General features: G+C 43.7%; 1 protein-coding gene across 1 annotated transcript in view; it reads left to right on the top strand.

Moving 5' to 3' along the window:
• CHD7 (chromodomain helicase DNA binding protein 7) overlaps positions 1-27412 on the top strand; it is a 188492-nt gene that overhangs the window by 130405 nt on the left and 30675 nt on the right. Inside the window, 11 exon segments of the mRNA XM_039249132.1 lie at positions 916-971; positions 7267-7381; positions 10515-10598; positions 12254-12391; positions 12488-12609; positions 13195-13438; positions 15074-15250; positions 19408-19551; positions 20689-20944; positions 26401-26611; positions 27136-27331. Coding sequence (XP_039105063.1) covers positions 916-971; positions 7267-7381; positions 10515-10598; positions 12254-12391; positions 12488-12609; positions 13195-13438; positions 15074-15250; positions 19408-19551; positions 20689-20944; positions 26401-26611; positions 27136-27331 — 1743 coding nt within the window.

Here is a 27412-nt window from a genome sequence, read left to right as displayed (position 1 = left end):
AAAAAGCAATCCCTAAACATCTATAAGTGGTGTTTAGGTTTTATAGCCCTGATTTACCTGATCAAATGTTCCAGGAGAAAATTACATATTACGACTTGTTTAACAGCCCAAAGGCCAAAGGGGGAAGAAAATATCGAGAGAGATACTTAAAATATCACGTGAGCGGTATCTTCCACACATGCTACAGAGGGTGGGATCAAGGGAGATGGTGCAGATAATCTCACCGCTGAACTCTTGGTTTGGCTGATGCGTATCATGATTTTAACCTCACCTAAATGCAGTAGTCGGAGTGTTAATTTTATTTGGCTGCTATGTGTGTGAGACGTCTTGTCTGAGAGGTTTTAATTGTACCATTGAGTAAAACTAAAACTGGGCACAGTGATGCACTGAACTCACAGCGTAAGAGCAAGGCTTAGTTTTACATGGTTTCTTGTTTGGAGTTATTAACTATATGGAGGAATAAACGTCTTTTAAATATTTTAAAACATTACAAAACCCACAATGTAAAGTTGCCATGAGGCAGCCAAAACTAATACATGTGGCATTCAGGAGAACAGTTGCTAATTGGCTGCTGCCTGAGAAAATGGTACACTTGGCGTCTACTTAACACTGTGGGTTTGGCAGAGAGCCAGAGTTGGGGTCAGGTTGTTGTGAATGAAGCTGCATGTGGTTAGGGAGGAGTTAAAATGATTCATGTCTGCAAAGCTGCAGCGCGCCGGGTAGCACGCGCGGGCCCAAGCGCGGCGGCCCTCGTCCCGCGGGCCTCCTGGCCTTGGCGACCGGCTCCTCCCTGCGAGAACGCCCCGCGCCACCTCGGTCGCTCCTGGTTCGTGTTCACCCGGGAGGAGATCGTCGCTTTCGGAACCTTCTAGTAGTTGGTTTTGAGCACGTGCCTGAAATTTTCTTTTGTTGCAGAAGGACTCTGGAGAGGAGGTAGAAGTTGAGGAATTCTATGTGAAATACAAAAACTTGTAAGTACACTGCGATTTCGCTTTTCTTTTTTTAAACCGGGGCATGTATTTTCAAAGTCCTAAATACGGATTTAGAAAGTAATTGGGAACTGGGAAGTTTGGGGACGGCTTGTTTGGTGCTTGGCGGGCCGTTGCCTACTCACGTTTGTATCTTTGGTGATTTTATGCATTTAACGTTTCTGGAAAGTGTGTAATTGGTATAAAAGTTGACCAGCTTTCACGTGTAACCAAGAAATTCCTTTTAGAAGGGCTAAAACCTCATGCGATCATAGAAAAGGGAGCAAAGTTATCTTTGCCTGTCCTCTGAGAATGAATTCTCCTCCGCGAGGCCACTCTCCCTCCTCGGACTGCGCGCAAGATGGCCGGGCACTTGAGATGAGATATCTCCTGTCAGGCGAAGTCGCTAGGAAATCGTGACATCCCTCACATTTTTGAAATGGCAGTGAGCTGTGATTTTGTCTGTCTGTTTTTGTTTAGTGAATTTGAATTGCATAACTTTAAGAAAACTGAACTGAGGAGCACCAGTGAGTTGCTGTTGCGTGGTGTAGACGTAGGGCCAGACTCAGTTCGACGAGGTGGCAGCCTTGTCAGACTCCGTAGTCATCCTCACCTGAAGAAGCCTGCAGCCCTTTTCTAACCTAGTAACAGTCACAGGACAAGGCCAGACATCGTCATGGATAATGTAAAAATTAAATGAAAAATTTGTTAAGACCAGAAACTCGAGTGTCCTGTTGATAAGTGTTAGAGTTTAAAAGAGGCTTTTGGGAGTTGCTGTCAAAACAGCGTAAGAAAACATGCCCTCCTCTTAGAATATGAAAGCATCAGACCTCATGGTCTCTATCATTGTCCCTTGTTGCAACTGGTGTTGTATGAATAAACTAACGTAATTCTGAGGTTTGGTGAGCAGCACCTCTCACCAAGTAGAACGATGAAGATGTCTTGCCCGTGTCAGTGTGAGGGTGAAACACAGAGTACAGCGATCAAAAATGCTCGGTCAGTATCAGAGAGGTGTTGGCATCATTTTGCACTCCTAGCACAATGGATGTACGCATGTGGAAATTACACGTATGATGTGATTTCATAGAGTTGTGGAAGGAGAGGGTCAGGATAGGTAAGGAGGCAGTAGCTAAGGAAGCCAGAGAGTTCCCCAGTAGATCTGTTAAATAAAATGTGGAGCAAAGACGTTTAAGTCCCAATTCCCACAAAATGGCCCCCCTAGAAAGGCATCCATCCAGATCAGCAAGTGGTGGTGGGGCTTGACGCGCCCGATTCATTCCTGACTAGGAACCGCTGCCCGGCCAGGGACACCTGTCATCCTCCATTGGCCATAGTTCTGAAAACGAGTTCTGCTGTCTGATATTATTGAGTGCTAAGGGAAAGTAAAATTCCCATACAATTAACAGTTTTTGTTAACCGTTTAGGTGGGCATAATTTCAAATTTACAGAAAAAGTACAGAAATAGAACAAAGAATGCCTGTTTTCTTTTTTGCAATTAAAAAGTGTCTTCTGGAAAGGTATTTTGAGACCATTAGATATGATAATGGTTGCTAAGTGTTGCTTTACTAATTCTGTCACCCATTCTAAATTTATTAGTTGGGTTTCCGCTGTAAGGAGGAATTTGACCTACTCATTTGCTTCTTTGTAGCTGTGCAGATCTGCGGAGTCTTCTTTTATTCAACCGGCCATAATCCTTTACTGCCGTATCATTATTTACTTTGCTCACATTAGTCCAGATTTGGCCAACAGGAGCCCCTCCCAGCCGGAGCCCGTCTCCTTTTGCCCTGTCCCCATCCTTCTTCGAGCACTTCCTTACTTTCTGACACCAGATGATCTTCCAGACTCCTCTTTTTAAGTTTCTCCAAGGAGGCTTCACTGTGTCTTCTGGAGAATGGCATTTAGAAACCAAGATTTGAGTACTAGGTGTGCTCATTGCTGCCGGGGAGTCTTCGCTTCTGGGACCTCTCAGTGAATAGGGCTGTGTGGGCCACCTGCATCTGTTACATGCATGAGCATGTGCGTGTGTGTATGCATGACACAGACACACGCGTTATGTATACACACACTTTCGTTACACACATGCTCATTTGTGCACCTACCTATCTACTTACCTAAAGACATTGAACACCAGTTCCTTTAGAGCGATAGTTGCGGGTTTATCTTAGCAGCACTGCAGGGTTCATTGTGTCCTTTTCCCTTCCAATATTCATGACTCCCTTCTTCAGCCATGAGAAACCTGGTGCTTATTATCCCTAATATATTTGTTTAGTTGTCAGTCCTGTGATATACAGGACGTGTTTTACTAGCCCATATTTTTGTGAAAAAGAAGCCTACCACTTATAAGGTTCATTGAGTATTTGTTTAGAACTTTTTTTGTATGAAGCCAAAGGGTGCAGAAGCTAAATAAATACTTGGTTCAGAATTTCCTTGGGTTAATTCTTTTCTTCCTCCTGCTCCCTTTCAGTGTGGTTATGTTATTTATTTGATACTCAGTTTGGTCTTGAGTTTCTCTCTGTATTTGTATTCCGTTTTAGCTCCTCACCATTCTCGTTGATTTTATTTTCTTTTTTTCAAGTTGACAAAATATTCACATGGTTCAAAAGTCAGAACTTGTTCAAGAGGACGTTCAAAGATGCATCCTTCTCCCTTCCAGCCCATTCCTACTTACCTTCTCATTCATCCTAGATTTATCCTTTCTGTAATTTTTGGCATAAACATGCAGCGATGTGTGTGTGTGTGTATTAAATATTTTTACATAAAGTATATTATAGATATAATATATATATGTAACTTTCCCTTCCACACAAAAATAGCAACTCTTTGCTTCCCTATGCACAAAAATAGCACTTTGCTTTTTAATAATACTCTGTTTTGGAAGTTACTCAACATCAATCCCTAGGGTCGTCCTCATTCTTTGTTACTGCTGTGTAGTACTCCACTGTGTGGCTATATCATAGCTTGTCCAGCCAGTCTCCTGGACTGTGTGTGGGCATGTAAATGGCTTCTGATATCTTACAGTTACAGACAATGCTGTATATACTCTTGTCTGTATATTTTCAAATTGTTCGAGGCATAATTGGAGGGTGAATTCCCAGGAATGGGATTGCTGGATCCAAAGGCAAACACGTATGTAGTTCTGTTAGGTATTGCTAAATTCCCTTCCTTAAGGGTTGTGTCCCTTTGCATTACTACTGAGAGGGCGTGAGACCACCTCTTACCTGCACCCTTTCCAGTGTGGTGTGGTGGGTTCACTTTTTGTGAGAAATTGTGTTTTGCTTTAGTTTCTCTTTTAATTGTGAATGAGGTAGAGCATCTTTTCGTACGTTTAGTGGCCATCTTTACGTCGTCTTTTGTCACTTGTGTGTTCATGTCCTTTGCCCATTTTTCTGTTACGTATGCTTCGTTCAGTTTTGAAGAGTCCTTTTTATATGTGCGATGTCAGTCCTTTGTGTTGTATGTTGTAATTGCCTTTTCCCAGTTTCAGCTGCCCTTCAACTTTATAATTTTATTGCATTACAAATGTAAACATTTTTTATGTAGTTAGATTAGTCTTTTCTCTTGTTGCATATAGCTTTTTTTTTTTTTTTTTAAGCCATTGCTAGCTTGCTTTTCCCTACTCCCAAGTTAAAGAGGAATTTGCCATGTTTTCCTCCAGTACCTGCCCAGTTTTGTTTTCTGCGTTCAGGTGCTTAGTCCACTTGGTGTTAATTCTTGCATATGGGGTGAGCACAACTGTAGTTGGTCATCCCAGTTTCATTCTTTTCGAAATATTGTTGTCCCAGCCCCACTGTGAAAAGTCCATCTTCGCCTCCGTGATTTCAGCTGTAACTCTTATCACATACTACGTTTCCACACTGATTTAGAACTATGTCTGTACCACATTTTAATCCTTTGGTCTGACTGTCTATTCATGAGCCTGTAGCCCACAGTTTTACTTATAGAGGCTTTAGATCTGGCGTATCTAATATAATATCTGGTATATCTAGTTTCCCCTTAAAACCGTTTACTTTTTGTGCTTTCCTGGATGTTCTTGCATCATTATTTTTATGTGTAGTCCAGCATTAACTTGCCCAGCACCTTAAGATGCTTGTTTATATTTTTATATATATCGTGTTACATTTACACATGCATGATTTATGATGTTGAGTCATACTATCTAAAATCTAGGATGTCCAGGGGTGCCTGGGTGGCTCAGTAGGTTAAGCATCTGACTTCCTCTCAGGTCGTGATCACACGGTTTGTGAGTTCGAGCCTTCCATCAGGCTCTCTGCTGTCAGCGCAGAGCCCGCTTTGGATCCTCTGTCTCCCTCTCACTCTGCCCCTCCCCCGTGTGCTTGCCCGTGTTCTCTCTCTCTCTCAAAAATAAACATTTAAAAACAAACAAACAAATAAAAACAAGTATGTCAACTCTATTTCTGCGTTTTTTAAAAAGGTTTTTAAGTATTTCCTTTTCTAAATTTCACACTTTTTTATTAAATTTATTGCTACAAATTTAATCTTTGTTGGTAGTGGAAAAGAAGTTCTCTCTACCATTATATCTTCTAACTGGTTATTGTTTGTGTAAATGGAAGCTATTGACTTCGGTATGTTAATTCTATATCCTGCTACCTTGCTAAATTGTTTCATTTTATTATTTGAATTAATTTTGTCATTGACTCCCTAGGGTTTTCCAATTTTGCAGTCATATCATCTGCAAATAGAGATTGTTTTACTTCTTACTTTCCATTTATTGCTCCTCTTGTTGATTTCTTGGGTCTAACAGCATTGGCTAATGCCTTGAATACAGTATCGAATAGTGGGCATTTCCTTCCTGATCTTAGTGGAAAAGCCTGTGGTTTTTCTCCATTTAGTAAAGCAGAGTCCGTATCCAAAAATTTCAGCCCAGGTTACAAGAGGGAGAGGAAGACTGGAATGCCTGTGCCCACCTCATGGCCCTGCTGGCCATGCTATAAAGGCATGTGCGGCTCAGCAAAGACAGGTGTTGACTACGCATGTGCCTTTTTCTATCCAGTAATTCAGCTAGACGAGATTATTTCTGTAGCATTTGTTGCTGATTATAACGGTATTGCATATTATTTATTGGAAATTGGGAACGTACTTGGAAGTAGAAAATAAAATACTTGGCAGTCTTACCACCCAGAAATGATCATTATTAACATTTCCATGCATTTTCATCTAGCCTGTTTTCTCTGTGTGCAGGAGTGTACAGGGTTTATATCAATTCATATCGTATCAAGGCGTATGTGAAGTCCTCATCTGCCTCAGTCCATTGTAGAAGGACTAAATCAGTCTTACCTTTGAAAATGTATATTGACTTTACATAAATATAAACGATATGATACTTCGTATCATAAGCCTTTTCCATATCATTAATCATTTTTGACAGATTTTATAATGGCTGCATAATTTCTAAGAGTAGTAGTACCTTGGTTTTGAAATAGGTGTGTATTCATGCACCTCCTTTCTTTTTAATATCATCACCAGAAAGAGAAACAAGAGGCAGTCGAGGCTGTCTGGGGCAGGGAGAGAATGATGGTACAAAAGATTATTGAAATAGCAAACAAAAGAATATCAAAGGTACCATAAAACATTAACTTTATACCTGTGAGTCTGAAAAGGGAGGGTGAGAGTGTTCCAGGTGAGATTAGAGAAAACACCTGTGCTCCCAGTAGGCCATGGGGAGCCTGGAGAGGAAGGGACTTGCTTAGTGGGAGGAGCCAGGTAGATAGAAGCGAGGGAAAAATTCACAGGAGTCCAAGGGGCGTCATTTCAGAGTGCCTGGAAGACCTGGGAGGGCAGAAGGTGCCCGTGGCTGGCCGGCAGCCTGGGTGTGCAGAGCGCAGGCGATGGTTCTCTCCCCCATCGCCCTAGAAGGACTACCTTGGGGTTACCTTTGCTGTTTTAAATTTGAATTCTCTTAACTTGATGAAAACCTTTTATTTCTCAATTAATGATAAAAGGCTCAAAATGTAAATTCATAATTAAGGCCACCCTGTAGTGCTAATTGTTTTGTATTGAAGTGTAATCCATTCACTTATGAAAACAGCTTGTTACCAGGTCCTTTTCTTTTTTAAATGGGAGATAAATAAGAGAGCTGGAGGCTCAGGACAGAAGACAAAGTTTAGGCACCATTACTGATTTTTTTTCCTTATTCTCAAACATGAGTAATTATATTGAATGTTGATCAGCAGCCTCTATAAGTAAGTAAACAGCTTATTGTGTTAATTATTTAGTTGATTTTTGGAATAATTAAAGATTATTTTCTCCACGTTTCAAGTATATTATTTTATTCTTCTAGCTCTTATCTTCATTGTCAATGGGCATCTGTAGAAGATCTGGAGAAAGATAAGAGAATTCAGCAAAAGATCAAACGATTTAAGGCAAAGCAGGGCCAGAACAAATTCCTTTCAGAGGTATGAAACACCCAGTTAAGTTTCTTAAGTCACAACCTTATTAAGTGTTCTGAATTTTGAATTTTAGCTTAGTAAATTACTCAGAAAAACTAGTTTGCCTCATTTGGTGCTGTTACTTGCATATTGGTAAGTGGTTATTGCTAAAAAAAATTTGTAAACAGGAAATTTCTCATTCTTCCTGTTGCTTAGTCTAGAAGATACTGGTCCTTGTGATATTATGTGGAAATATGATGGTATCATTAAAATCTTCTAATGAAAATACAGTTAGCAGACAGTGAAAAAAGTAAGTTGATAAAAAGTTCTCTTAAGATTAGTGAGTTAAAGACTCCACACTATTAAGTACATTTTTTAGAATGTAAGTTACTTCTGTGAGGGAGAGTATGTGGCAGATTTCTTTTGTTCAACTCAATGCCTGATTACAGAGTTTACTAAACTCATTTGTACACATTGATGTACTATGGTATAGAAGGTGGTATGATGTCTTTGCCTGTCTCCCTTTATCCTTTGTTATCAATGATGACGAAAAGGTAGGGAAGGGAATCTGCATTTTTTTTTTTTTAAAGTTCCACGTTCCTCTCCCATATACTCAATTACATTAAAAGAAATGCTTTTGCAGACTGCTTACTGGAATCTCTGGACTTCTGCTCACCAATTTGGTTTCACTTACAGCCTCAAGAATATAAGAGTAACCTTCACATTGAAAGATTAAACTTGCTGATTTATTAGTTTTGCTCTCCATAAAGAAGTTAACAGAATGTAAACTGCAGAGATGTGTGAAATTTGATGCAAAATAATACGTGTTAACATCTTGGCACCCCCACCTTTTCTGGTCCATGCGGTGGGGGGGGGGGGTGGGAAGGAAGAGTATTCCGTACTTTTGTGTCATGAAATCCTCACAATCTCAGGTGACAAGTCTGGGCTCTTCTGGAATCTGATTTCCATGCTTCCACCAGGCAGCCTGTAAAGTCTGTGTTAGATGGAGGGTGGGGGCTATCGGGCACGTGTCTGCACCACCACCTTTGCTCATCTGAGTAGCTTCTTCGCTGCCGGTAATTAACACAGGGAACGGAGTTACTCAGATGTGACTCGCTCCTCACCTCTTGGAGAATAGTTAAGTGATTTTTTTTTGGGGGGGGGGGGGGGAAGGGCAGTTTCTAAGAAAACAGGACAACATTGTGTTTTTTGTGCCCTTCTTAATGAAACTGAAGTTAAGTGTTGGTGACGTCAGGCAAGTCGCAGTCGTTGGCTTCCTCTTAGAAAGAGACGCCGTGTGTCTGCCCTTTCCTGCGGCCCCGTGCAGGGAGGAGGAGAACACGCAGTCGTAGCGCCCCCATCCCTCGCCCTGGTTCTGGTTATTAGGGTTACCTGGACTCGGTTTGCCGGTGTCGGACGCGCCTGGCCCCGGCCGCGTAGCCTCAATCTACCGGGGTCCGTCTGCGTGAACGGCCTGTACGACGGTCGGAGTGTCACCTTGCTTGGCAACTCAGCAACTGGAAATCTTAAGTTTTGTCCGGAGTGGAAGTAGCGTTAACTCGAGTCTGAAAAGGTGATCTGAGGGCTGGCACCAAAGGAGGGCGAGTCCCTTCCTTTCTCCTTCACACACGCGCGCACGCACGCACGCACAGGCACGCGCACGCAGGCGCGCAGGCGCCCTGTCCCGCGGGCCCTCGCGGTTTCCGGCGCCCCGGGGCGCTGCCGACGACTGCCTTGCGTCCTGGGTGTCGCCTCGGGCTTCCCCGTAAGAAGTCTCGGTTCCGGCTGGAAATTGCGTCCCACGCGCGGCGGCGCAGACGGCTCGCAGGAAGGGTGGAGCGCGGGGAGTGAGGCTAAGGGTTTTCGATCATCGCCGACCGCTTCTGTCGCAGAACAGGCTGTCCGAAAAGGAGCTTTTCCCACCAGAGCCCAGTTTGTGGAGAGTGCTAGTGTGTATGCTGTATGTGAATGATGCACACGCATTGCATACCCAAATCTAGAAGCTTCAGACAGAGCCAGTGCGCTAATACGTTAACACTTTAAGGAAACTGAACGTTTCAGTGAATTTTTTGCCTTGCCAATCAGCTCTCTGTAAGGGCACAAGGCATTTGAGACACGGTTTTTGTATTTCTGATTTTTTTACTTTTCATAATTCAGAGTTCAGAGGCCCCAGACCAGATACTGTAAATGGACACAGTAGCCCAGGGAGTATTTGCCATCCTTGAGCTGACGGTCACCAGCTTATCTTTTCAACCTGTAGTTTAAGGGATATGAACGGTGTCTCAGTGACTTCTGATATCTCTTTAATGCAGTTGTGTTGCTGATAAATTCATCTCTAGGGACACATAATAATGTGTCTTTTGTTTTCTAACTTACCTGACTCTGGCTTCTTTAAAGTATGGCTTAGTCTGTAATTTCCCTTTGAGCCACATTCTATCCTTTTATATGACATAACGTTGCAAGCAAGTAGTACTCCTTTAGTTTTGTAAAGATTGTTAATACGTTGGCTAAATAGCCCAATTATTTAAGCCTCATTTCTTCATCCTTAATATTTTAGCCAGATGCTCTATATTCAGTACAAATAAATCATTAGAACGCTTAGATTAATGACAACACTGTATTCAAATGCAGTACTAATATTGATTGGAAATGGTGACCAAACATCCTCTACTGTTCACACTGAAATCTGAAATTCACTGCTTTCAGTGTTTTTAGCTTTTGAATAGCATTCTGAAAATGATGCTGTAAGGCATCAGACGACTCCAGTAGCACTTGGTGTGCGTGGCTCTACTTCTTTATTGCAAGCCGTAGTTTCAAGAATGCTAAATGCATTGCGTGCCATAAGCCTTTTGGATTGCTCATTAGTGAATTGTAATTTCACACTTCATTTAAAATATTCTTAAACATTCTCTCGCAGTAAAAAGGTTTCACACAGTAATTAAAAGACCCAGTTAACAAAGTCTGAGAAGTCTGATTTCCTCATGGGGAATGATTTTGCTAAATTGTAGCATTTCAATTAATATAATAGAATTTTCCAAATATAAATTTTATTTCACTGTGACCCAAAATATTACCGCCTGGTGAAAAGTGAATTAGAGTTTACTTTCAGGAATTAAATAAACATTTTAACTTTTTTTTTCCCCGTCTCCCTTTGGTGCAGATTGAAGATGAGCTTTTTAATCCAGATTATGTAGAGGTTGACCGGATAATGGACTTTGCACGAAGCACAGACGAACGGGGAGAGGTAACAGAAGATCATTCGTATTAGGGGGCAGTGACTCAGACAGCTTCTGTGTGTTTACAGAGAATGATTATCAGATCCTAGATCTGGTCCTGAGCAGAGCCTTGGATCATGACATAGGCGGTCAAAATTTAACTGAAACTTACTATAAGTTTTATGCCCTAATAATGGCACTACACATGTTCTTTGTTTAGCGTGAGAGCTTTTTAAAAGAAATCAATTTTCAATATGAAACAAATACATCAGCATTTTGCACAATTTCAGAATGGGATCGATAGGGAAGAATTCAGTGCACTTTGGTATAAACCTATGATGAAGCACATTTCCCACCCATAATTAAGAGTGCTCTTAGCAGAATGGAAGCTACTGGTATTTAACATTGTACATCCATAGTGTACGATGATGAGCCTCATTTAATGTGGTGCACAGAGAACGATGTAAAATAATCCTCTCCATGAGCTCCTGGCATTGTCATGTTGCTTTGTCATAAAGGACAGTTGATTAGGACAATAAGAGTGGCAACAAGTCTAATGCCTTCTCAAGCATATTGTCTTGGTAACGATACACCCACCCACGATGCGTTCTGTCATTCCTGGTTTCTTCGTGTAAACTAAGCTTTATATAAAATGTTTAGATCTTGGGGCGGCTGGGTCGCTCAGTTGGTTAAGCATCCGACCCTTGGTTTCGGCTCAGGTCATTGATCTCACAGTTTGTGGGTTCAGGCTCCTCATTGGGCTCTGTGCTGACAGTGCGGAACCTGCTTGGGATCCTCTCCCTCTCTGCCCCTCCCCTGCGTGTGCTTGCTCGCTCTCTCTCTCGCTCTCTCTGTCAAATAAACATAAAAAAACAAAATGTTTAGGTCTTGATTATCTAGTGATAGTCTGCAGTGAACTCCCATATTTTTCCAAACTCTGTATCATGAAGTCCATGATGTTTGAAAGACTGTATCTGTAATGTGATGTTTGCTCTTCTAGTTTTACTTTGCTATACTTAAAATTGTTTTATTGCATATTTATGTAGTACAGTGAGTGTTTTTACCATCACAACCAGGTCAGTGTACCTTAGTCTTGACATGAAGGCCCACACACCCAAGTATTTTCTGGAGGAAAGACAGAGGAAATCCGTGGATCTGCATTACCCAAAATGTCTTGTTCTCCAGCCCCCTACAGCTCACTTTGTTTTAAAGTGATTGTGTACAAACAGTACCTTTCTCTTTAAGAAAAAGGCAGAGATACTAATAAATTCAAGCTTGTTTCTCATTCTGTAAGAAACTAGTCACTTATGTAAATACTGACTATGATGATTTACCGTAGAAGTCTGAATCAGACACCTGAGAAATGATTTGCACAAATAAGAGTAACGCTTAAAGTCAGCTTTGTTATGTACCAGCTATTTCTTTATATTTCTTGGCTTTTGAACGTACCTGTGAATTAGGTAAAAATTAACTTATTCTGATAATACCCAGTTTAGACTTGACACTATTAACTAGGAACGACTGTGTAATTGTTGTAGTTGTAAAACTACTACCAGCTCATTCTTACTGCTGCTGGGGTAGTGTCTATCGATAAATAATGTAGAACACGTGTTGTGTGTGTGCGCGCGCGTGCACACGCGTTGATCAAATGAATCCAATTCTGACTTATTTAAACTTGGCCCAGCCTGTGACTCACTACCTGGTGAAGTGGTGTTCCCTGCCTTACGAAGACAGCACGTGGGAGCTTAGGCAGGACATAGATCAAGCAAAGATCGAAGAGTTTGAGAAACTGATGTCCAGGGAGCCAGAAACAGAGCGTGTGGTAAGAATGGGCTAATGGCGAAGGGTTTCATTTGAAAATAGCACAGCGGTGCGGTCGTGGAGAACCCACTAATGGGATCTGCTCTATTTGAAACAGGAGCGACCTCCTGCTGATGATTGGAAGAAATCGGAGAGTTCCAGGGAGTACAGAAACAATAACAAACTCAGGGAATACCAGTTGGAGGGAGTAAACTGGCTACTTTTCAATTGGTACAACATGTATGTAAACCATGTTTTTCTTCACTTTTAAGAAGGCCTAGAGCTGTTTTCCTTTGTAGTCATTGAAAATATCACTCAGGGGGCGCCTGGGTGGCTCAGTTGGTTGCGCATCTGACCCTTGGTTTTAAGAGTCATGATCTCAGGGTTTTGTGAGTTTGAGCCCCATGTCAGGCTCTGCACTGACAGGGCAGAACCTGCGTGGGATTCTCTTTCCCTCTCTCTCTGCCCCTTCCCCACTCACACTGTCTCTGTCTCTCTCAAAATAAATAAATAAACTTAAAAAATGAAAATAAAATGTTAATCAAACAGCAGTGTAACATTTTAATCTCTAATAAGAATTATGGAAAACAGCAAGGGTTAGAAGTATGCATAAAATATTTATCACACAAACATTAACACCAACGTTGTTAGAGGTATGTAGAAATAATGATGTCTTAGAGGATTTTGTTTGAAGATGTGTTCTGTTGAATCAAGAGAAATCTGAGGTCAGCATTTCTGAATATAATAGCATATGTTTTGTAAAAAGAAAGCAGTGTGTAATATCTCTACTTACTAAATTTTTCTTGTTTTATTTCCTTCCCAAAGGCGAAACTGCATTTTAGCAGATGAAATGGGTTTGGGAAAAACTATCCAGTCCATTACATTTCTCTATGAGATATATTTGAAAGGAATCCATGGCCCTTTTTTAGTGATTGCCCCGTTGTCCACAATCCCCAACTGGGAAAGGGAGTTCCGAACCTGGACAGAGTTGAATGTGGTTGTGTACCATGGGAGTCAAGCTAGCCGTCGGACCATTCAGTTGTATGAAATGTACTTCAAAGATCCCCAGGTAAAATGTCACGGGTGGATTCTTGATGCTTCTTCTGTGTGTTCTAAGGTTTTGGATTTTAAAATGGTCTCAGACATTTTGGGGGAAAGGTTTAGATTTTGCAAAATGGGGAAATTTAGATTTCTTACTGATTTATTGTGCTCTGCTTTCTCACCTTATAACTATAGCTGCTTTCTATAGCTTTGGTCATTCTGATTATTAGATAAGAATGGATGGAACATTTTTACCTTAGGTGAACCACAGAAAATCATTTAATGGTTAGATGCACTAATTGGTTTTATTTTGCAAGCCTAAGATAAAGCGAAACAAAAAAATGGTGTTATTCAACATAATTAGAGAGAGTATTTTGTTAAACCGTTACTAGAAGTAAAAATTATTAGGCATGCAATGTTGAGTGGCACATTCAAGCATATAATGTTGAGTGAAATACACCCAAAGGGAAGGACTTCTACTTTGGCTCTTAGTAGCACTTGGTGTGATTTCTTATTTGTTCTTGTTACCTACATACAGTTATTTTATGATAAAGACGGGAAACCTTATAAATGATAAAGAAGGAGGAATAGTATGTGCTAAAATAGTTTTAAGCTACAGATGGTAAATCGTCCTATAGCTAGAGATAGGACAGAGTTTTGTTTTATATGTTTGCTTTGCTTGTCGAATCTGACCTATAATTAAATATTTCAAGGAGAAAAATATTGAAATCTATTTTGGAACTTATCTTTAGATTTGAGAATTTGTGATAAGTTCTGTCCTAAGTGAATGTTTTTTTGATTTTAGCCCTTCAAAAGTAAACAGTAGAAGCACCTGGGTGGCTCGATTGGTTAAGCATTTGACTCTTGATTTTGGCTCAGTTCATGATCTCACGGTCGTGAGGTCAAGTCCCGATTTGGGCTCTGCACTGGGTGTGGAGCCTGCTTAGGATTCTCTCTCCCCCGACCCCCCCCCCCACCCTCTCTCCTTCTGCCTCTCCCCCACTTCCCTCTCTCAAGAAAATAAGTAAAAAATGAGTTACACAAGCCAAAAAGGAGCAAAAAGTTTTAAAAAGCAAAATACGTTTTTAAAAAGATGCCTTAGTACATAATCCTTTTGGCTTCTTACCTTTTTGGGCATCTGTAGGCTATAACTGGAAGGAACACACTCAGTGGCGTTTTACTACATGTGATCTGGAGGAAAATAGAGTCACAAATTTTACTAAGGATTTGCAAACTTCCTTTAAAAAGGTTTTTAGGGGCGCCTCCATGGCTCAGTTTGTTGAGCATCCGACTTCAGCTTAGGTCATGACCTCATGGTCCTTGAGTTCAAGCCCCGCATCAGGCTCTGTGCTGCCAGTGTGGAGCCTGCTTTGGAGCCTCTGTCCCCGCCCCCTACCCTTCCCCCACTCACTAGTGAATTCTCTCTCTCTCTCTCTCAATCTCTCTCTCTCTCAAAACAAAGCAAAACAAAAAACTTTTTTAAAAATAGTTTTAAATAAAGGTTTTTAAAGCTCCCCTGCAAAATACCTTGAAAACAAAATACATGCGTTACCCAGAATAAAGATGTCCCCATAAGATCAAGATAAATATGTTTCATGCTTTTTATTGATCAAAGTTAATGTAATCTCTAATGCTAAATAATAATATAGAACTGTTCTCGTAGGGTCGAGTGATAAAGGGGTCCTATAAGTTTCATGCCATCATCACTACATTTGAGATGATTTTGACGGATTGTCCTGAGCTGCGGAATATTCCATGGCGCTGTGTCGTCATTGATGAAGCCCACAGGCTGAAGAATAGGAACTGCAAGCTTCTGGAGGGGCTCAAGATGATGGACTTGGTCAGTGGTCATGGTGATGATTCCATTGAACCCAGACAGAATCGTTACCGACTCAGTATTCCTTCCCACTGCTCTGAATCTGACTGACACCTGTGTAGGGTGTCAAATATGATGGCGTAGTCGCCTGAGCTGTTGGCTGTTCAAAACTTGCCGCTGTTCTTGATTCTTATTATTGGCTGGTATCTTTGCACAATGGTTTTACATACAGCAGGGTGTAGTCAGGGTATTTTCACTAAAATGAGCTTCAAGCATTTACTTTTCCCTTTTGTTTATAAATACTGCCATTTCGTGTGCTGTGGGGCCAGGCTTTGGTCCAGTAACGGTAATGAAGGTATATTCCAGGGGCTCGTGGCTTTGGCACGTTGGATCCAGTAGGACTTGTAGATGAAAGTTATTAGTAAGATGGGTTAATACCTGGAATTGGTCAAGTTCACACAGACCCTTGGAAGTTTGGGGCATTATAAGACCTTGAATTTGATTTGGAGTTTTAGACCACACTTACCCCATACTCTCCCCAATTCCTAAGAGGTGGTTAGGTTTTTCTGATTAGATTTTTTTAGTAGGAGTGTTATGGGATAACATATTGTAGAGGTGGTAGAATTTGATTGATTTTCTGTTCCCTACCTCTGCGCGTGTGGTTTCCTAGCAGAAATTATTACATGATTTCTGTCATCCTCAGACTTTCTTTGCTACCCGTAGTTTGCAAGGTGGGTTTTGATCACTTGTTTTCATTTTTAATGTACGTTTTAGAAGCAATGTTACTGTCAGTATGTCTTGAATGTTTTCCCCTTTAAAAGTGCAAAAGATTTAAAAAATCTCTTTGATGTTGCCTTCTGTAGATTAATTTGGTCTCTTGTTAATTGAGACTTTGAGAGGGGAAGGAACATTCTATATGTTTGTGGCTGTAAATTTATTTACTGAAGACTGCTGCTACCGAAAAGAACACTTAAAAGCTTTCTGTTGCAGCTGGTTCTTTGAAGCGATTCTTTTATTCATTAGCCAGCTATTCTTTTAATTAAAAACAAACAAAATCTAGTTTTGTTTAGAGGGAAAAGTCTGACTGAATTATTCTATTAAGGAAGGGATTCCCCATCCTAAGACTTTTCTCAAATCAGTTTATACTTGATGGCCAATCCACAAAAGAAATTAGAATACGTAGAAACAGCGACCAGTCCTGAAGACATCCTTAAGACATTGGTAAGCAAGTGGAAACGGGCAACTGCTACTGTATTCGGTCTCTGCAGGCGATATGTTAGCATGACATTGAAATAAACCTGTATTTGCAGGTAAATGCGAAAGTCCCTGAGATACTTAAGTATATTTCCTGAGCAGGGACCCATCTTCACAGCGGTCCCACGTAGAAGACAGAGTACCCTTTTCTAAAGGCTTAAATGGTCACCTGAATTTATCTAAGTTGTTTCCTGTTATTGGTTTATATGCCTCCAGGCCACTGATTGTTACTGCAAAGCAGCCCTCCAATGGTAGTCCAGATTCGACTCTGTCAGCATCAAACAATCTGTCATTGGGAGACTTGAAAGGATTTTCTGTTGTCTATAGCAACACTTCATTAATGGATTAGAATCTGTTATCCAGATAACTTTTCTGTTACAAATTGCAGTGTTCCCTGGCCATTTTCACGTGATGGCACATATAGAAAGCGGTGATACTCTGTGTGTGCTTGCAGTAGGTCATAGTGGGGTAGGCCCCGGACACTGCCCGCTGGCACAGGTGACCAGCCCTGCGGTGCCGACTCCCAGCTGGCTGTCCGAAGGACTTGCATACCTGTAACTCATTCGTGGCTCATCCACTAGAAATCTCTGATAAGCAGATGAGCCAAATAATTGTTTTTCTGATGGTCAAGAATCTTCATTTCTGAAGAGACGTTTTCAAGATGGAACAGAGTAGCACTGTTCAGAATTAGAGTGTAATTGTGTCTGTCCAGTTCTGGACAGCTCGTTGTTTGGCCTTCACGTCCTTACTTGCAGTAAACATCACGAGAACTTCTACACTGGCCACTTTTTATCCTTCTTTCCTGGAATAAGTCACAGTGAAAATAAAGATCAGTGAGTGTATCCAGCTCTGGAGAGGCTCAGAGGGCAGTGCCGTCTCCTGCACTAGACTTGGTTAGGATGCAGGGCACTTGCAGGAAGGTCATGTTCCAAGTGCGCGCTCAGAAGGAGGAGACCAGTGAGCGTCTTCAGCTCTCCCTGCGCTGAGGACGTGCTTGCAGAGACCGTTTGTAGAGGGATCTTTGTGAGAGTGTCTTCGCCGTCCCCCGCAGAAGCTCTGGGAAGCCCGGCACCGCCTTGTCCGTCGTTGACAAGGAGGGGATTCTCTGGAATCATTGATTCCATCATCTCATCTTTCATTGGCAGGAGACCTTACACAAATTAAAGAGTTTGCTGCAACGAAACGAAGTGTATACCACTCCGCCAGAGCTTAAAAGAACGGTAGCGTTTTCAAGCCAAAAGCCTGTTCGCTGGCATAGTTGAGCTCGGAGGGGATAAGCTTGCCAGCCCGAGTCTCTTACACGATGTTTTATTATTTGACACTGTGTGTATTAATCAGGTACTATTTCACAGCTACTCTCAACTGGAAACCTGGTTTTATTCCACTACTCACGTGTAACCTTATAAAAGTGTCACGTGTGTCATCATTTGGTATAACTGGATTTAAACAGCCCTTGAGGGAAAACAGCATAAAAGGGGAGTCCCTTTCCTTTTTTCACATATTACTTTGAAATGAATAACTTAAAAGGCTTTTATTTTTTCTGAAGGATTTGGTTAGAGGTTGAGGATTGAGCTCGGTCGTAAGGGATGTGGAAAAACTGGGAGCCAGTCTTTAGTATCAGTACAGCTCTTCCAGCGCATTAGCTCTCTCCTAAGTGTGTGGCAGTGTACAAAATTCGTGGAGAAGATAATTAAGAACCTGAGTATGTCAGGGACTGTGGCCCACGTTACCCTCCAGGATGATTATACATTAGAAAATCTTGAGTTGGTTTGCAAACTCCTACATTACCTATGATGTAATGAGTCTGAAGAGGATAGTGGTCTGTGTATCTTCCTGAGAGACCTGTTTCTTCGGAAGGGAGAAAAGAGGAATAAAAGCAAATTGAACTGCCTCACCTCACTTTCAATGAGCTTCGCTGGCAGATAAGATGTGGCAGATATTACGAAAATGATTGTGTCCCTACTTCTATCATTTATCTAGTATTTCCTGAGCATATACTCTCTGCTTGGCAGCCAGCTCTTGGCAGATTTCATGTTAAGTCAGAATAGCTGCTTTTGAGCCTACTAGAAGGTAGGATCACTTTCTGAAATAGTTTTAGTCACGGCACGCACTGTGCCTCAGATGGCCAAACAGAGTGTTCACTAATGAGGGCCCTCGATTAATAAACTCACTGCCATTAAAACCAGTCAGTGTGGAGCAGCTTCTCTCCGTCGGAGACACAGAACACAAACACAAGAGTGCAGATGCATCAGGGAAGCGGGAGAAAGAGCTCGTAAACAGGAAGAATTGTTTTAGAGAAATACCTAACTTGGTTCAAAGAAACAAAGTTAGAAACAGCATCTGTTAAAAAAAAAAAAAAAAAGTGATTGTGGTATTTAAAACCAAGCTGACCTCTTTGCTAGTTTGAAATTTTTGCAGAACAAAATAGTTTTCATACGCTGTTGCGTGTAGAAGAACTTCTTTTGTCTCTTAAGTGAGTCACGCAGGAAGCAGATGAGGAGATGAGAGCGCCGTTGATGCCGAGCACAGAGGGAAGCATGTGAGCTCTCTCTGAGCCCAGGGAGTTTAGGAAAGAAACTTCAGGAGAGTAAAAAGCACCGGGCTGCAGGAGACTCACACAGCCGCAGCACTGAAACGCTGACCTAATAGCCCCAGGAAGAAAGGAAGTGGCAAGGCATGTTTATGGGGCCTGCAGCGTTCTAGGAGGGCCCCTCGCCATGTATCTGAAGCAGGGTCCAAGTGTTTCTCGACTCTCCACCTCTGTGCCCGCTGCCTGCACTTCAGACGTGGTGGGTGCTGAACTAAGGAGACGTAGTGTGCTAATGAGAAGTAGGAAAATGGGTATCTAGAAAGAGTTTTAAGAAACTTGGTTTTAAGAAACTGCTTTTGTCGTGATTCAACCAGTGGCTTTCCTTGTGTTCCCGCAGGAGCACAAAGTGCTGTTGACAGGGACCCCCCTGCAGAACACGGTGGAGGAGCTTTTCAGCCTGCTCCATTTCTTGGAACCGGGTCGCTTCCCTTCAGAAACCACCTTCATGCAAGAATTCGGTGATCTGAAGACAGAAGAGCAGGTACTTAGCACGCCCACTTTGCATGCTAGTCACGTAGTTGAAGACACACCCGTGACACGGCAAAGCCTTGCCACTTAACTACCTAAACATGTAAAGTAGATCCCTTTTTTCGTCACCCCGGTCAGGTGAGCCCCCTGCCCCCTTTCCCCGGACAGGCCACGTCTTCACTGTGTTGGTAATCCTGTCTGTCTGTCCGCCCTCGTGACAGGCTGCTGAGGTCCGTTTGGAGAGGTCACTTATTACCTATTCACGTACTTCTCAGAGATTGCTACTCCATTCAGGGTGGCCATTTCACTATGTATACCTGTGAGCAGTGTCAGAAGCCATGGAAATTTGTAGTTGTTCGCCCCCCCCGGGAGTTCTGGGATTCTAGTCATCCTTGTTAACTGATTCTCTGTATTTTCATTCAAACTACCCCATGGGATTTCTGTGAGAAATAAATGAAGTATTGTGTATGAAAAGCAGCTGGTTATTTTATACGTCCTAAGAGCTGTGTGGCTAGTTGTTGTTGTACTGTATTCGAAACAGATACGGAGATATGCTTGAAGTCGTGGTCTTTATGCCCCCCACCGCCTCCGACTTACTGTTGAAAGCCTCTTAGTTTGGTTCAGGGGTGAAGTCTGCTTTCCTTTGGTTTTACTTCTCTGGTGTGCCCTATGTCCTATTGCCAGTGAACAGAAACGAGAACCACAGGAGATCTCTGCTCGCTTACTGGCGGAGGGAGTAGGTACCTCCTGGCCTGCTTATTCTTTTCGCCCTTTCCAGAAAGGAAGGGAACTGAAGCATGGCATTCCCAGGACATCATCTCTTCCCTCTTCCTCATCCTCCCTATGGCTTAAGACAAGCAGTAGGGAAGCTCAGTGAATAAATTGGGTTCTTTTCTGCTGTGTGCTTGTCAGGCCTTCTGGCTGTTCGGGCTGCTGGATAGCTGAAATAGGCCACTTAACGCGGACTCATTCAACCTTCATGCGCTTCTGTTATGAAAGCTGAGAGATTAGTGCCTTCACCCCCTTACTGGGCTTTGACAAATGAACATGAATGGTAAATGAGTAAGATAATCCTGATTTTTCACGTTAGAATGTGTTTTAACATGCAACCAAACCACAATGCCGGTATTTACCTAAGGTCCTTTTTTAGGTGCAAAAACTCCAGGCTATCCTAAAGCCAATGATGCTGAGGCGTCTCAAGGAGGACGTAGAGAAGAACTTGGCCCCCAAAGAAGAAACCATTATTGAAGTGGAGCTAACAAACATCCAGAAGAAATATTACCGAGCCATCCTGGAGAAGAATTTCACGTTCCTCTCCAAAGGCGGTGGGCAAGCTAACGTACCTAACCTGTTAAACACTATGATGGAGTTACGGAAGTGCTGCAACCATCCGTACCTTATTAATGGTAAGCGCGTGCGCGCGCTCCGGTCACTGTCCAAGCTCCAGGGTCCTCTCCTCCCTCCGGACGGAGGACTTGCTGGTTGGTAGTCGTGACTGGATCCTGTCATCTCAACGCGGGTTTCACCAACTTCCCATTCTTCCTGACGCCTCCTTAGGTGGTGGCTGAAGGCGGAGGACCGTTGCCCCCCACCGATCTTTGAGGCGGGACCTCAGCTCGCCTGTCTCCTACTCCCCTGCCTCTGTCTCCCCCCTTGGAAGGAGGTGTTAGTGTTCTTGGCTGAAAAGCATCAAAAGTGCTAACAGCTAAAGAGAGATTAGCCTCACTTGAGACTTTCTTGCTCTGGGTGTGGGGGGTGGGGGAGGGTGCGTGTGCATGCACATGAATGCACGTGTGTGTGTCTGTGTGTGTCTCAGTCAGACAAGCTGAAGAAGAGCTGGTGGCGAGAAGGTGGCTGGCAGCGGTCTGGAGACTTAGATAGGAGGAGGTTTCAGTCTAGTGGCCGTTAGGACCTATTCCCTAAGAACGAGGGGTCGTTTGAAAACTTTGGTAACAGTTTGTTTCTGTTACTGGTGAATACTTTACGGTCTTCCTGGTTTCTTAACTGAATTGAGAGTGTCATGTAACTGATTTGAGTAAAAACCTATATGATCTCCTTCCAGAAATATTTAAAGGGTACATATCGCATGCCCGTGATGTGTAGGGCCCTCTGGAGGGTCGAGGAGCCTTCAGTCTTGTCAGGGATGGAGATTACAGAAGCCATGAGAAAGTGATGGCATTGAGACAAGCCTATGGGGGCGGGAAGGAGCTTGCCAGTCAGGGCTAGAAAAAGGAAGGGCACGTAGACTGATGTAATAACATCTAAGCAAAGACAAAGAGGCAGGAAAACAAAGGGGAACTTGCCCAAAGTGTAAAGTCCCTATAAGTAGCGGCGGGACAGTGAACCTTAGACTCATCCGGGGACCGTGTGGTGGAACGCCCTAAAGGCTGGGTCATGGGACGTTGGTTGTAGTCTGTAGACATGGACAGCCATGGCCAGCACTGGAGCTAAGGAGTGATTCACGATGAACGATCTGGCAGCAGCACATAGAACAGACGGGAGGGAGCAGAGGAGGACCTACAGGAAGCTCTTGTTGCCGTCCTGGCCGGAGTTCGTACGGGTCAAAGAAAGGTGTCGACCGGTTAAATTGTGGTGTTTGTGCTTAATTATAATCGTCCAGCAACACAATTAGGATCCTTCTCCAGGGGAACAAATCTTGGTTCTGTCTTTACCACAATCCATGGAGTCCAAGGGCAGTTAATTTAAAGAGTTCCTAATCTTTCCCCCCTTCCGTGGCTTACACACCTGTCAGCCACCTCGGGTCCACAAGTTTTTGTTACTGAATGACCAGGTGGTCCACACCTGGAAGACCGTCTCCGTGTAGCACCTGAGGTCCTTGCTGTGGTGTGACATGGATAAATTTCCTGTGGGAACTTTGTGCTTTTAGCTTTGTTTTCTAAAGAGACTATCGTGTGTGATAATTGTGTGTTCAATGCTGCCAACCTAGTAATCACTGTGTGTTTAGGAGCCTGTAAGGCCAGTATGGCGAGTGCCAGCCAGCCTATCCCTGAGCTGGGGAGGTGGTATTGGGTGACTGATGGAATGAGTGAGGCACGTATGCATGTGTGACACACGCACACTTTTGCATTTACTCTCTGGTAGAAGCAAATGAAGAATAGTGGCCTCCAAGGGGGGAAAGGGAGGCACTCACAAGAGCTAAAATGCCACCGGCAGGCTGTGTGCGGAAGGGTTGATGTCGTCAGTAGTTGCTGGAGACCCACTCGCACTTCCATCAAGTCCACCACGTCTGCTTACTTGCTAATTATATGCACTGAATATTTCAAGGGAGGTCTCCCCCCGCCCCCCCCCCCCCCCCCCCCCCCCCCCCCCCCGACACAGCTGCTGGGTCTCTTCCTTGGCTGATTGCTCTTCAGGATCATCTGATATAATAACTCATTGCCCCCCGGGAGTCTCTTAGGATTCTGGGGGCCTGTGTCTGTGGCGGTTGTTCTAATTGGTCACACCTGGGGGTCAGCTTTTCTGTCCCTATAAGTTACGAAGTGTCTGTTAAGCAGGTGTGTTTATATGCCTCTTTGTTGAGAAACGGTAGTTAAAGAGAATACACGCACAGAACCCGCAGGCACGTTAGCCGTGACAACTGCCCAGATAACGCACCTGGGCGTTGGGCTTCGCCGAGGCTGCTCCAGGGCCAGTACTGCCCATCTTTACCCGTGGTCCGGAGCCGGAAGTACACTGATGTGATGCTGACGCTACACATGTTCATCGAGCCGGTTCAGGGAAGTTTTCAGGGGCGGAGGTTAAGTGGAAATTTGTATTGGTTGTCAGGCTGAAGTCCAGTTCAGGAAAGCACAACATTTCTGTAACTGTGGAAGCTAGAAGCAAAGTTGGTAATGCATGGCGATGTAAGCAAAGCACAGGGCAAGGAGTTAGAGCTGCTGGCAGAGCCCGAGTGTGTGAGTGAGTAGTATTTTAAACACAGCTGAGCATCGTAGGTGCTTGGCACGCTGCTGGGGCGCCCCGTGAGCACTCGGTAAGTGCGCGGCCGCTGGCTGTTGCCCTTCCTGCTCAGAGAAGCAGGTACCCGGGGACGTAAATGCGGCCCTGCTCCCGGCCCAGCTGCAGTACAACGGGGTGTCCGGCTCCAGGCTCCCTGTGTGAGAGCGCAGGTAATGTTGAAAACTTGGTCAGCGTCCCCTAATGGTTAGGGGTGACTTAAGAGTCATTTGTTGTCCTTGTTGAGGGTCAGGAGGCGTGTTGAGAATAGCGGACAGAAAGAAGAGAGGCGCAGCTTGCACGATGGAATGAATTTCGGATAGAAAGGAGTCACTGTGTTTCTGGTACAGAAAGTAGCCTCTTGTCGCTGGCGAGGTAACCCTGGCGAGATAGCCATTCTTGTAGCGAGATCGCAGTGCAGTTGGTGCCCTCACAGGGACCGTCTGTTCAAGTGAAAAGACTTCCACACTCGTTTCAGGTTTCCTTGACGCAGACACACACGCATTGTGAAAATGGGGCAGTGTCCACAAAGTAGCTTGGCTTATCATAGCCTATGAATTTTCGGATTGGTATTTATAAATCTCACATCGAGGTACATCTTTCATTGGTACCCTTGAAAATTTGCATGTGACATCAGAAAGTAGAAACTGCTCTCCTCCTCACCACCTTCCCTGACCTCCTTTCCTTCAATCTGGCCATAATAAATATGGCGCTAGAGGAATCATATAGGACAGATGTTGGCTGATTTTTTTTAAACTGCCTGCCACTTTAAGAACTTGAATTCCTAACAAAGAGCTGGATTGATTAACTCGGCAGTAGCTTTCGTCAGGTAAGAACAAATGTATTTTCATTTTGACTATTCTTGATAAGATGAGAAATCAACAGTAGCAGTGAAAAAGCAAGAAAGTTACGTTTCTTATCTCTGAATACATTTAAAATGAGAAATATTCCTCTGCTGATCTGCCTAAATAAAGTATTTGTATTTTCAAGTTTTTACTAAAATTACTCAAATGTCTGATACTTATCTTGTCAAAATGATTATGTCATTTTTGAAAACTGTACAGTTAGCTGTCAGCCTGTTTTAAACTAAAGTACTCTATTTTGGTTCTGAAGTCTAATTTTCATATGGACAAAAAATAACTACCCAAGTATCAGGAGTAAAATTTAGTTCTGAACTGTAAAGGGCTTATCCTGTCTTGCACAAGAATAAGCTTTTAAAAAAGACCTACTGTAATATATAGACGTAAATCTACTTTCCTGGCTCCTCATGGCCTTCTTGTCCTGAATCCGGACCCTGGGTTTCTAAATGTCATGTTTTGAAAAATATTCTTCAGCTTTATTCAAGAACATTCCTGCAAATGTTCTTCAACGCGTTTTGTTTTTACCTTTTCCTAGTTAAAACCTCTCCCCCTCCTCCCCCCCCCACTTAGTGAAGAGTCTTGCGGACGAGCCTCTTATTTGAGTGGAAAAGGGAGCGAGAGACCAGGGACTCTGACCCAGCTGGCGTTTCTGGCCGGGCCCCTTCCTCGCAAGTCAGTGTGCTTTGCAGGGCCTTGGTGCCTGGGTAAAGGCATTAAGTGACTTTAATCTGTTCTCAGTAAGATTCTCCGCTGATTAATAATTAACAAGCTGTGTTTCTGCACTTGACTGTGCCGTAACTTAACTTGCGCAAGTGCCCTTCCAATGGGGAGAGGATGGCCCTCTTCTTCCATCGGCTGCTGCTTGCACGCTTTTCCCCGAGCGGCTGTGGGGTCTAACCCACCAGCCTTTACGCCCCTTCTGAGACCTGCGCGTACCCATCCGATTTATTGTTCGGTCACATGCTTAAAACCTGTGGTAAGAATTAGAGTTTCTGGCACACTTGAAGGCTGGGAACCAATCCCATTAGGTGGATTTGTTTGTTTGGTTTTCTAAAGAATGGGTGACCCCACCCCCACCCTTAGGGAGAGGTGCTGAGCATAGCAGCCTTGGCCTGATTAACCCCAGAGATGGAGGGAGGCCAGACCCGAGCTGCCTAATTCTAGCTAAGCCACCTAAGCAGTCGGAGGAAGCTTAGCCTGTGTGTGTTTGGGTGTGGGGGAGCCGGAAGCACGTCCCTCCTGACGATGGCATCCTCTTGAGGCTTCTCTGAGGTACCCGAGTCTTTGAACAGGCAGAAATGTACACGAGGCTGTGAGAAAAAGCGGGCGAGGCGTAGAAGCCTTACGCGCAGCAGGCTTGTTTGCCGTCGTTGTTTTCTAAAAGCTTGAAAAGCTCTGGGTAATTCAAGGTCGAGTTTTTTGGTGCCTCGTGAAATTATCGGATGAGCAGGAAATGTGGAGGGAGATTTAGAGATGGCAATAGAAGATATGCGTTCAGACCCCCTCAAAAACATCTCTAAAAATGATTCCGAGCGAGGAATTCCCTTGGTGGCCCTCCCCTGGGCTGCGTACAGCTGCCCCGATGCCGTGATTGTTAGACCTCTGTCCCCTTGTTTCTCAGCTTTGGAACAGATTTTGTTGTTTGTGTTTATATTCCACTAGTAAACAGTTCTTCATTTCTTTAGCAATTTAGGTTCCAAATTTTCTGTAGGTATCTGGCCCGTGGCTTGTTTCTGCCACTTCTGGCTTGACAGTCTGTTGTTGAAATTCAGTTTCTGCAGACAGCAAACATTTGTTTGTTGGAAAATGTGGTTCCCGCCCCCCCCCCCCAAATGTTTCAATGTGTTGTGCTTAAAACTTTGATCCCTTTTCTACTTTCATGGTTTCGTGCAGACCTGACTGTTAGTGAGTCGGATGGATGCACATCCATAAACATGAGTGTGGTCTTTTGGTCCCTATAGTTCGCAGTGGGTTTTGAAAGCAAGTTCATTGTTTTTAGTAATAAAAACCTTTTGCGGCATTCACGTTATGCTGTCCAATCTCTGCAGGTGCTGAAGAGAAAATTTTGGAAGAGTTTAAAGAAACACACAACGCAGACTCCCCAGATTTTCAGCTCCAGGCGATGATCCAGGCTGCTGGCAAGCTAGTGCTGATTGACAAGCTGCTGCCCAAGCTGAAGGCTGGTGGCCACAGGGTGCTTATCTTTTCCCAGATGGTGCGCTGCTTGGACATCCTGGAAGACTACCTCATCCAGAGACGGTGAGGCCACTGCGCCGCGAGGTCAGAAGGAAACAAAAAGTGACCTTCCGCGGGGCTCCCAGTGATTCCCCTCGAAGGGACATTCGTGATAAAGGGGAAGAGCGGGGGAAGCGTGTCATCTCTCTATTTAAGCACTGCCGATGCACGCGGCAGTTCCTCTATGGTGGCCAGAGCAGGACTCCGCGGACCCCGATGGCGGTTCTGTTTCCCGTTCCTTCCATTTGACTAGAGGAGAATTGATCTTTCCCCAGATTGAAATTGTTTGTTACTCCACTGCTGGAGGCGTCAGCTGTGTGTAGACTGAAGTTCTTTTACTAGAGAGGAAGTAAAATAACGTTTAATTCTCAAGCATTCAACCGACTGCATGCCGGACTACCCTGAAACTTGTCTGCTCTGTGATTATTTGTGATCGATAATATCATTTGCATAACACATACCCCATATGGTAACACTTCCTTTGCAGAGAGAAGCCAGCGCACTGTCACCTTGTCTCAAGCCTCCTTGTCACTCCCCCCGTTTTCCAGGTACCCGTACGAGAGGATCGATGGCAGAGTGAGAGGCAACCTCCGCCAGGCAGCTATCGACAGATTTTCCAAACCTGATTCTGATAGGTTTGTTTTCCTCCTGTGCACACGGGCCGGAGGTTTAGGCATTAATCTTACCGCTGCTGATACCTGCATTATCTTCGACTCCGACTGGAATCCCCAGAATGATCTCCAGGTAAATACTCAAGAAAATCATCCTGGGGCCCTTTCTCTCTTTTCTTCCCTTCCTTCCTCCCTTCCTTCCTCCCTCCCTCCC

This window comes from Hyaena hyaena, unplaced genomic scaffold, assembly GCF_003009895.1.
Source record: "Hyaena hyaena isolate Hyena2069 unplaced genomic scaffold, ASM300989v1 scaffold_327, whole genome shotgun sequence".
NCBI lineage: Eukaryota > Metazoa > Chordata > Mammalia > Carnivora > Hyaenidae > Hyaena > Hyaena hyaena.
The sequence above is the reverse complement of the archived record's forward strand: the minus strand, read 5'-3'. Positions and strand labels throughout refer to the sequence as shown.